Source organism: Gymnoscopelus braueri (assembly GCF_963280865.1).
Source record: "Gymnoscopelus braueri genome assembly, chromosome: 20".
Taxonomy (NCBI): Eukaryota; Metazoa; Chordata; class Actinopteri; order Myctophiformes; family Myctophidae; genus Gymnoscopelus; species Gymnoscopelus braueri.
The window spans coordinates 6,261,348-6,273,520 of NC_137622.1; the positions used below are offsets into that span (position 1 = coordinate 6,261,348).

At 40.1% G+C, this 12,173-nt stretch overlaps 1 protein-coding gene across 1 annotated transcript; it reads right to left on the bottom strand.

Annotated features, from left to right (window-relative positions):
* Positions 1 to 2,130: 2,130 nt before the first annotated feature.
* Positions 2,131 to 11,845, bottom strand: spdl1 (spindle apparatus coiled-coil protein 1). The gene is made up of 15 exons (XM_080415749.1): positions 11,768 to 11,845; positions 10,099 to 10,266; positions 9,628 to 9,804; positions 9,268 to 9,462; positions 8,773 to 8,922; positions 8,182 to 8,280; positions 7,546 to 7,656; positions 6,882 to 7,022; positions 5,241 to 5,347; positions 4,782 to 4,902; positions 4,474 to 4,540; positions 3,979 to 4,061; positions 3,765 to 3,861; positions 3,413 to 3,491; positions 2,131 to 3,172 (listed from the first exon to the last, which is right to left on the bottom strand). Exons 2-15 carry the CDS (start codon positions 10,264 to 10,266, stop codon positions 2,995 to 2,997), a joined length of 1,773 nt encoding a protein of 590 aa, XP_080271875.1. The 5' UTR covers positions 11,768 to 11,845; the 3' UTR covers positions 2,131 to 2,994.
* Between the last annotated feature and the right edge of the window lie 328 nt (positions 11,846 to 12,173).

Sequence of the window (12,173 nt, forward strand, 5' to 3'; positions counted from 1 at the left end):
GTGATGTCATGATTCTTCAATTCCATTCTGCTTCTTTTTCTTGTTTTCCTCTTTTATCTCTCTTATTAACAGGACTAGTGCAGTGGTGGGAATTGAACCCACACCTCCATAGAGATATGGGTTCTGGTCTACATCCAGTGCCTTAGACTAAGGGTTCTCAAACTTTTCAGGCCTCGAACCCCCAAAATAATCATATTTGAACTGGGGACCCTCCACCCTGACAAGCACTTGGAATTGTAGGAGTTGAGGCATTCCATTTAGTTTGACTCTGTTCCACAGATAAATGTTGTGAAAATAGCCAAACTACAAGCTCACAACGAGCTTGTAGATCAGCCTTTTTCAATGTTTGCCTCCTTCTTACATAATATTCGACGATTTGGCCAATTTCGTTTTAAAAAGGTCTTAATAGTCCTTAAATTGTCCCTTAACAAATGTGCAAATACCCTGCATACACTTATACTGTATATGTTGGTTTGTTTACTGTTGAAAGAGAAAACTACATTGCACATTACGCTAATCATCTGGGGACCCCCCAAAATAATTTGGGGACCCCCCCGACTCTCAGTTTGGGAACCACTGCCTTAGACCACTCAGCACTACCACACAAATGCCATTGTGTCCTTTGATCTATTTCACAAAGGACCGTTTTTTAAAACAGACTACTCACAGCAGAAATGACATGGATTTAAAGTGACAGATTGTGGACCACATTATAGCTAAGTAAGCAGAAACTCCTATAGGTGGAATTCACCAGCAGTCGGGCCGCATCATGAAAGCGGTAAGATGCCAAGACAGCAGGTTGCTGTTGCGATAAGGAAGTGTTAAAATCAGGAAATAGGACAATACAAATAGCAGAAGATGGTTTCGATCCATCGACCTCTGGGTTATGGGCCCAGCACGCTTCCGCTGCACCACTCTGCTCTCAGTACTGCCATAAGGGAATTGAAGGCTTTTATTCACAATTCATACAGTAACTCAAGCACAGAAGGATTGCATTTCAGTCAAGGAAACCCTGAGCTTGGCGCTCCATAAGATTCATTGCAAGAACACTGTCCAGAGAATTTGTATTTATTTATTTTATTTTTATTTTGCGAGCTTATGACAAGCTTACAATCCATAGGCCATTGGGGCTTTGTAGCATACAAAATCACAGGCATAAAATATGCACCTAGGTTGAATATTTAGAAATTAATTTAAAGAAACTGTTGATGGCAATGGTGGGATATGAACCCCACCTTCAGAGAGACTGAAGCCTAAATCCAGCGCATTAAACCACTCAGCCACGCTACCCCAAAAATAGTATTTTTGTGTCCCTCAATCATTGTGTCTATTTGACAAAGGAGTTCTCTTTAACGGACTACGCTCACAGCAGAAATTACATGGATTTAAAGTGACAGATTGTGGATCACATTATAGCTAAGTAAGCATGGTTCTTTTCAGAAACTACATTAGGTGGAATTTGCCAGCCGTCGGGCTTCATGAAATCGGCACATTGCCAAGTCAGCAGGTTGATGTTGTGATGAGGAAGTGTTAAAATGAGTAAACGGTTGTAGGACAACACAGATAGCAGAGGATGATTTCGATTAATCTACCTCTGGGTTATGGGCCCAGCACGCTTCCGCCTGCGCCACTCTGCTCTTAGTTAGAGACTAACAGGAGTTTTACTTGGAACAGAGTATTTCTACAATATGGAATTGCTGTCTAAGTCTTCCACCACTGACCTTGAGCATGGAACCCCTTGGTTGTCATGTATTTTTATGCAATAGACCACGGTATAGACAGTATAGACCGCAGACTTTGGTTTGAGCCTCTCCAACATGCCTAGAAAAGCAGACCTAATTGCCCCTGCGCTACCTTGTTAGAGAGAGAGAGATCATTGGGAAATAGCCTCAAGTGGTTCAACTACATTAATGAGAGCTTCAGGGTGGATGCCAAGTCACCCTAGGTCCAATCTGGGAACCCATCGGCAAAAAATAAGAAAACAAATTCTTGAGATTACCCTGATTACCCCCCTGGTCCTAACTGGTGCATTGGCACACACTGGAACAAAAAAAAACTTTACGCTTATACCTGTACACAAGATGAAACAGAGAACCTTTTTTATTTGTTGGGGAAATAAAAAAAACGGGAATGGGGAAAAAAAGGGATCTGTGATGAACGACTCCAAGTCCAAGCACACTCCCAACAAGCAAGGACAAAGTAAAAAAAAAATCCAACTACAGTCAGTTCTCATCTACTCCCCGTGACCTGGGGAACTAATTACATAAACACAGCACAGGAATGCATCTGTGGCTACAGGCTCTGCACATAACGTAGTCACAGGTTTCCAGAAGGCGGCATACCCGTTTCCTGTTCCAGCTCATTTAGCCCAGCAGCAGATTTGAACAGGAGGGATCATTTATTTCCCTTTCAAATCTGCTGCAGTCAATAAACTATGGAACACTGAATCTGAACAGGAATGGGTATGACACCTTCTGTAAACCTGGTTTCCAGAAGTTTGCAGAGATTTCCAAATCTAGATTCAGAATAGATGAGACTTTGAACATCAGGATAGCTTCAGGACCCCGTTCCAGCAAATGTGAATCTGTCAAAACTATGTGTGATCAATTTCATGCACAACCCCCTACCTACATTGGTGCTGAGCCAAACGGCAAAACACAGTGAATCAATTTAAAAAGGAAGGCTTTTTAAATTGTCTGGGTTTTATAAATATCAAACCAATGGAAGATATTAACAGGCATCTATAATGGTTTTGGTCTAAAGGACATACAGTACCAAAGAACAAAAGGCGAGCAGAGTGCTCTTAAGAGTTCAAAAGGTGAAGACTCTTAGTCCAGGCGGTGAAGAGGTGCTCATAAAGTCAAAACAAAATCATAGAGTCCCATCAACAGGAAAAACTTCAAGCACACTCCAACGAGCAAAGACTTACTTTAAAAAGCCTTTATTTAAACAGCAGGGCTATACATATTTAAAAACAATAAAACGCTAAAGACACTACTGCTGAGCACACTGGTTTTCCATGGTTTCCTCAGAGCCGACATGGATAACCTCCACTTTGTGCTGCCTCCTCCTCCTCTCATCTGCCCAGGCGGTATTCTCCTGGAAGTTAGTTCTTTCTTGTGTCTCCGTCTCCCCTTTTTCCTTTGTAACTTTACTGTCAGTCTGAGGAGAGCTTGGGTAAAGACAAGAAAATATCATATTATACATTTGCCCCTCACACAGGGCAAGTAAAGGATGTGCATGGGACAAAAAGACATCCCCATGTGGAACTTCAGGTGTGGAATTCCTCACTATGTCCATGCACATAGAGTAAACCAAGAACACAGATCTGATATATATATTTTTACACAAAATATTTTGTACTTTTCATAATAGCCAATGAGACACCAGAAACTGACGCTTGTGTACTGACCTAGGGACGTTGGCAATTGTGACAGGAGGCTCTTCAGAGATTCTCACACACTTGGCTGGCGGTTGGTCCGAGTCTGGAACTAAAACATTTAACAAAACGTTCATAAATGTGTTTAGTAGACTATGTAAAATTATCAAGATGTAAAATTGTCAACGTGTCTTTGTTTCTTCCTCGTTACTGATAGACTTCAATCATCCAAACCACTAAATACAAAACATGAGTCAACTCAGGTTTAGTACCACCTCCTGAGCAGGGCCCAAATTAGGTCAAATCCAGAACCAGTGAAATATGTTACAGCATGACACAGATCACTTAGTTCTTGTAGTGGAAAAGAGTCATAACATGTAGAGACCTTGTTTGAGGACATCAGTGTCAGTGAGGAGCTGGGCTCTGGGGATGGTTTCAACTGGTCTCTTGGTCTCCATCTCACAAGCAGCAACAGCTTCCACCTTATATAGTAGCAGATATTTACATGAGGTTAAAATAGCAACAGAAAAGAGCAGCAGCATAATGGATACTAATCAAATATAATAAATATCGTATACAGATGAGGTGAAAAATTCCACCTCCATAACGGCAGAAGAAGGAGGGATGATGTCGACAGGAAGCTTTTCCTTCCTTCTCCTCTGGATGGCGTGCTTGTTCACCTCTGCAAAAGTAAGTTGTTAGTTGAGGTCCTATTGCTGGTTCATTTTGTCGCTGGCAGACAGAAACCTTGTGGCTCCAACTTTGATGTTTTTTTTGTTTTCTAGTAAATTAATGCCATACATACATAAGAGAGTTGTGCAAAAGTAGCGGGAAAAGCCAATCTACAAGCTCACAACAAGTCATGAGCTTGTAGATCTGCTTTTTTAGCTGAAAGTATGAGTTTTATAAATATTGAACCAATGGAAAGTGTTTTTTAAGACTAAAGAGCTTGTAACTAAACAATACATTGGATCCACTGGAACACAGGTTATTCTTCCATTTCCTCAAACGTAACAGTTTTGGACATACAAGGTTTTCCCCTGGCCGTGACGATTTGAAAGAAAGTAATGTTTGGATGTAAGTACAGTACATACCATTGGGCTCATACTTGTGTTTGAGTTCCTCAACTCGCAGCTGCAGTTTGAGCTTGTCACTCTGAGCCTGTAATGAATGAAGGAATGCCGCAAAGGTTACTACATGAATTACAAAAACCCGACATGGTTAAATTAAGTGATTAAATAAACTGAAGTGCAGTTTAGACTTCACGGCGTATTTTATATTTACATGTGCTTGTTCACAATTGTATGATTAAAGTTAAATGTTCTTTACATACAGTATATTGAAGTGTTATATACTAATATACATAGACTTAATGAAACCAAGTGGCACAAGAGCTTTTGACCTGTTTATGCAGTCTTTCAGCTGTGAAGAGTTTCCTCTCCAGCTCCAGAGCTCTCTGGCTCTCCGACAGAGCCTTCATTCTCTGACGAGACAGTTCATCCCCCATACGTTCTGCATCCTTACTGGAGATATAGACACACATTAACATCCTAAGGCAGTTAAGGAACATGTTCAAAAAAGTGTACGTTCTCACACTGAACCATGTACATCTGTCAGACATAAAACTATGCTTACATCCATGTGCGAAGGCATGTTTTTTACCTTTATAATTCTTTACAGGGCATCAAACTCATTAAGATGGCCCTGTGTTAGTTAAGTTACACTTTAAAACATTCAGGCCACACAGTCCTTAACACTCCTTATTTTAAATTAATTATTACACAATAACTACATTACTAACTAACCAACTAGTAGACAAACTGAGCAACTGACAGACCAAATACATAAATAGTCATCTCACGTCGAGTTGTTTAGCTTCATTAGGAGCAGATCAGTGTAGTACGTTTCATCTTGACCGTTTCCACTGTCTGCTAGAGCAGGACACACTGGCTGCGACTTTAACACCATCTGCAAAACAAACACGCAAAGTATGTAACTTCCAATAATGATTCTCTTGCAACAGCTTTCCAAAACATAGGGCCAGGAATGGATTGGTCCCATCGCCCAAGCATAAAAGTGGAGGCTCTCTTTCTTTAGTATGTCCTCAGGAATGTGGAACACGTGTCCATGGATATGGGCACTTTTAAAAAAAGATTATGAGATGTGAAACATCAGGCATGCAATAGAGCAGCCTGCCTGGTTTTGCCGGATGTGGCCGCGATTTGTTATTGTGGTCAACTCCATTGACATTTACTGTAGCACATGTAGCCCTATGGATGCTGCCCTCTGTATTATGTCCATCATTATTGAACTTTACTCTGCTCCATTTCCACTTAATTGGTATGCAGCTACTTGCTTCGAGCGTGTCGTGTTTCCAGCCAACATAAAAACACAGGCACGTGTTGCTACTCCGGTGTGACCTGGTGAATTATCCTAGTCTCTTAACAGCTTGCAGTGTTATTTCTCCTGCAGTGTCATTATTGTCCCCCCTGGTCAGTTAATGGAGGTACAGACACATTGTCATTTGATATGCTCTTTTATTGGTTGTTGATTGTTCACACAAAAGCCTCGGTCCGTCTCTCTATTGTCGAACTTGTGGGGGGATTTTTGGTTACAACAGTAAACTAATTGAGTTCAGGGTCTCTCCCCTTAAAGAGAGTGGCATAGTCACACATTGGTTTACTCCAAAAGTATTAATAGCATCCATTTGGTCACACAGGCAACAAGTACATTTTAAAAATAAATATCTCATGGAATGAATCTGCTTTCGATTGTATAAACACATACTGCACGCTGTATAGTGTTTCTTGGTCAGTGCAGACTGCGTATATCTGTATTTGTTAACCTGAAATTCTAACTATGGTTGTTGAGGTATCATTAACTACATTTACTACACCATATTATCGAGATATATATATATTTTTAAACATTTGGTTGTATTTTAAGTTCTTAACGGTTTTCTTATACTGTCATGTAAAATGTATGTAATTTTTTTCTGTGTGGACCCCAGGAAGAGTAGTTGCTACATAGTAGTAGCTAATGGGGATCCAAATAAACAATAAATCAAGGCTTTCTTAATTGTTTAATTGATCCATATCATCCCGTTTGTGCTTAGTCTGCCAAATGCTTTAATTTGGTCTTTTGAACATGTTTTCATCAATTTCTTGTCCCTCATTTTCATTGTGTTCTTGCAAGCTGCATTTTCCTGCCCTACTCTTCGTAGTGCCACCTTGATTTTTGGGCGTTTTCTTTTCTTTTAATTTATTTTTGTCAAAAGGCCCAATTGACTGGCTTGTTGCTCTCTGGTATGTGGAGTGGGTGCTGGCTGACCGTGTGGTGTCAAATGACTAGGCTAACTATATGACTGTACGATCGAATTGTAACCCCAAGAATCGGAATCGTGAGAGAGCAGAGGATTCACAGCCCTAACTCTGACGTTCCCTTCCCTCAGTCTCCTCAAGTACTGTAAGTGGAAGACATTTGTAAAGATTCATTATTTTACCTCCACTTTCTCCAGTTTCTGGAGTTTGCTCATGAGGCTCTGGATCTCTGAGTTTTTGTCGGACAACATGTACTGGAGCCTCTCCAGCTGGGCCGGATCAGCCCGGGAGCCTTGTAGCTGCATCAGAGTGGCCACCTGGACCTAACACACGATACATACACTCATATGATGGACCCAACACACTATACATACATACATACATACTCATATGATGGACCCAACATACATGATACATACACTCATATGATGGACCTAACATACATGATACATACACTCATATGATGGACCGAACATACATGATACATACTCATTATTTTCTTTTTGTTCAAACAGAATATACAAACTTGGTATTGGAAAACATATCTTTCAGGAACCGGTATTGATCATTTTTGAACGATACCCAGCCCTATGCTGATGTATGGCAGTAATTCTCAAAGGGGGGTCCAGGGAACACAATGATTCCTTGACGGGATTCAATATGGAACCTTACAGGTCTGTAAGAGTGTACAAATGGAACCAAATGGGCATCTAAGGGTCCATTTGTACACTCTCAGATTTATCAGGGTGATATTATGGTATTAGTTTCTGTGTGTAATATGTGATTGTGTCCTATGTTCATCAGTACGTATGCGAGAATGTGTGTGTGTGCGCTCGCGCGCGTTACCTTCATGCGGTGAAGCTGTTGCTTGCTGAAGGCATGTTGTTTAAGTAGAGACTGGTGCTGGACCTTCATGCTAATTAGTTTTCTCTCCATTTCAGCACGCCTGTCCTCCAACTATGATGAAATAAATATATATTTTCAAGCAATTTTTCAAAATATTGGTCACCAGCTTAAAAAACAAAATTTGCATTAACATGCTTCATTAATATGCTTCATTGCTTTTGAAGCTACACTTCATTAGAAGACTGAATGATTGTATTCATGTTTTACAGAATAATTTAGCTGGACTTGATGCAACTTCTTCACAAAGTGACACAAGCTTCATTCAAATATTTATTTTGTAAGATCCTGTTACATATCAACCTGTTACTTAATGTAAATGGTTTTCTATGTGGCCTTTTGGGACCCTGTGAAATTCTAATTTTCTGCTTAAATCACAAATTTGTCTCAATAGAAGTTGGAACGAAAACAGGTAAAATGGGGAGACACTCTTAACTTAAATCCAAAGGATATACTTCTTTGTCATACGACTAAAACTAAACACTACAACAAAAAATTATGACTAGAGGCGGGGTATAAAAAGCAGAGACATGGATACCTCCCTTTCCCTGGCAAATAGACAGATATATTTTATTTTACCTCAGCGAAGAGGGAGTTTCCCTTGCTGTTGGGGTCTTGGGCCTGTTGTAGAAGCTGTTCCAGCTGAATCTGTAGGTCCTGGTTGGCTTCACGGGATTTCTACAAGAATGGAAGACAGGGATGACTCGACACTTTTCCAATCATAGAAACCAAGTTTGCCCTGGCCTTACATGCCATTTACACTTGGTTCTTGGGTTTCCTCCAAATGTGAAATAGTAAATATTCTTGCTAAAGTCCCTTATTTGGCACACACTTTATGGTCCAAACGTTCCATTCCTAGACAACTAAACTTACTCAAAGTTAAATATTAAATTATCTGCAAGGAGAACAGAACTGACCCATTATGGTTTGTGTAGCACATTTATGTATTACCATATTGTTGTATTGTGAGGACATATGAAAATGTGACATTTGACCACTTCCCACGGTGCATTCTGCTGAAAAATCTATATGGCACGTTAGTGTGGGTTTTTTACTCCAGATGCTTTGACGTCCATAAAAAAGCTTTGAAGGTCAGCCCTACTTGAGTCCAACAGCACATTTGTGGCAACTGTCATGAAATTCCGTGATGGTAAACAACATTATGTTTACCTCTAGTGCATTGAACCAGGAAACTGCCTCTTTCTCCCTCTCCTCTTTGTCGTCTGTAATTCGCTGGAGTTGACGCTGCAGATTACTATTGGTCAGTAGCATCTGCTGCTCTCTGTACTGAGCTTCCTGTAATGATTGCTCCAGCTCCATCTAGGGACGAAGACAAGCAACAATTAAATTACTTTTGGAAATGCAAACGTGGTAGGATGTCCACATATTAAAATATTAATTTATTATAGTATATGTTGACCAAAGAAATGTTCCATTGAATATTTGAATCGAAACCAAGGTCGCAAAAAGTGCTTTCCCATCAGGCATGATACAAGTGCAAATATTGTTCATCATTGCCTATTTTCAGTGAACACATTTGGTGTACATGGAAAAGGGAATGGACCAAGTACAGACCCATGACAGACCCTAGTCAACAAAGTATGTAGGTCTTAAGTGGTTAAATGCAAATAATCCTAAAATATCCTAAACTCTAGTGTTCCTTACCTTAGCTTCCTCCAGCTCCATGCTCTTAGTCTGCAGTTCCAGCACCTCAGACGACATGGTGTCCTGGGCGTGTTCGTTCAAAGCTCGTAGTTCCTCCATCTTGTTGCTCAGAGTCGCAGTCTGGACTTCCAGCTTATGTCTGAGCTGTTTCACATTTAGCTGCGATTCCTCCAAGTCTGACCGCATCATCTCCACCTGAATGAGCAGACAGACACATTCAATTAAGTGACCACAACTTCTCAATCTGAATGAACAGACAGACATCACCAAAATAGGGATAGATTTTATCAAATTATCGATTATTGTTTTTTATAATCAACTAAATCGATTAGTTTGATTAACTGTTGCCCCGACTAGTACCTTTTCCTTGAGTTCAGCCAGCACAGTGCTATGGTTCCTCTCCAGTTGTTCTTCTTGTTGCTGCAGCTGTTGTCTCTGTTGGCTTTTCAGAAAGTCATAGTCTGAACGCAGGGAGTCCAGCACCTGGATTTTCAAATCCACCTCCCGCTTCAGAGAATATTTTTCCTGCTCCAAAGCCTGAAAGACACAAGATTACAATATCTGTAATTCAAGAGAAATAGAGGTAGAGCAGGGGTTTCACAAATATATTCAGCACGAGATCCAAAAGTGAAATTTGATCTCTTCAAATAACACAAAACACATACAAAATACATTATGAATTACCCACTTAAGCCTAATTTTAAAACTAGTGAAAGTAGCCAATCTAAAAACAGGTCATTTGTGCTCTGGTTGTCTTCTACATTAGGCATTACGTAGAGACAAGTTTGCCAGCATTCAGTAGTTTATTGGTCAGTGAGTGACTCATCATACCTCCATAGCATTGGTCATCTCTACCCTCTGTTCCTCCTGTCGAGTCTCTAGTGCCGTCTGGTTCTCGATGAGGTTCAGGCCAAACTGGCCGGCTGTCTGCAGCTGCTCATCTTTAGCTTTCAGCTGGCTTCTCAGCCGCTGGACCTCATCTGCTGTTGACCCACTCATCTGCAGTGGTGGAAAGTGACAAAGTACATTTAGTGGTACTATACTTAAGCATATCTGCACTTTACCTGAGTATTTATATTTCTGGATACTTCTTGAAATGTCAAGATTTCAATACAGCAATGCATGGATAAGTAAAATGTACTTTGTAATTTGTCATTTTGAAAGATTTTTTTTAAAATCATGCACTTTTAAATACTGATGCATTTTGAAAATTAAGTACTCGAGTACTCAAATAAATGTTTGACCATGCAACTTTCAGTTGTAGTTGAGTAATATTTAACCAGGCGTATCTATACTTTGACCAGGGCAGAGACCGCAGGTGCTCAAATTAAAATATAATGGAAAAAAATAATTGTCCTGAACATAAGTAATCATAGAAAACGTCAAAGAACACCGTGAATAATACAGTAAACTATTGACAATAATCTAGCAGTAGCTTTGAATAATAATTCTAGCTTCAGTATCGGTAACAACTGCTTGATATTCAATGCTTTCAGATTCTTGAAATATATTGCAATAGGCCCATTTGTCAAATATATGGCTGGCCTTTATTAAGATGGCAATTCTGCCTAGATGTAGGATATATTAAAGGGAACAGAGCAATGCTATCGAGCTCACAAATTAAATGAAAACATCTCATTTGTGTAATCTGCACAGAAAGTAAAGATCAATTTATGGATGGGGGGCGGGGGCCATCAATCAGTGAATCACAATTAAGCTGCAAAGCATAAGGAGGTGGGAGGGCATGCATGACTGCATCAGCTGAAAACTGATAGCAACCCGCTTATTTTATTTATATAATGCTATAATTATAGAGATTTTTTTTACTTTCACTTTGAGCGAGCATAAGGAGCAGAACTTGAAGACCACTCAACTGGGGTTGAGTACTTGTAGGTCAGTGGTTCTCAACCTTTTCAGGCAGTGAGTGATGCCCCAAAATAATCACATGTGAACCGGGGACCCCCTACTGTGATAAGCACTTGGTCTGGAATTGTAGGAGTTGAGGCATGACATTCTGTTTGAGGGTTCCACAGAAATAGTGTGGCAAATAGGCAATAGCCGATCTACGCATGGCATTGTGAGCTTGTAGATCGGCTATTTTCACAATTTTTGCCTCTTTCTTCTTATATTATTTGACAATTTGGCCAATGTTTGGCCCGTTTTTATTGTTGGTTGATTACTTTTGATACAGCAATGGACTCATTTCTGTATTAAAAAGACCTTAAATAGTCACTTCACTATCATCTGGGTGTCCAGACCCACAGGTTGAGAACCACTGTTCGGTGACCAAAAACATTTTGGCAAGCGAGACCGTTGTACGACGCAGTACAGCCGAGGCTACATAAACATTAGCCTCCTAGCTAGCTAGGCTTCTTTATACATGACACTTTTATACGTGACACTACAGACTACTACACGTATTAAACACTGAAACGCGCACTAACTATTGAGAATAAACATACAAAGCGACCGATAATAAATGTATGTGATGTGAACCTACCTTTTACTGTAACGTTACACAAACTAAGTCCACACTTCGCGCCGAACAGTTTGAAAAAGCGAGAGGCACCCAGCTGTAGTGCATCTTTTAAGTAGTATCGACCCTCGCCTCGCGAGATGCTGAACTCTCGTCGTCAGTGTTGCCAGATTCTGTGAAAGAAACAAGCAACCAGGTCTAGGAAAACACGAAGCAACTAGGGCCATTATGAGCACTTTAAACCTATGTACTGTAGTTTAAATAACACAAATCTGATACAAAACATTTTCAGATGGGGGTTAGGGACAAATACATACATTTTGGGGGTCCATGGTCAATGAAAAACCCATGACATGAAAATATTTGAGAACCACTGGTTAAAATAATTTAAAAACAATCTGAAGGAAGCCCAAATGAGCAACTACACTTT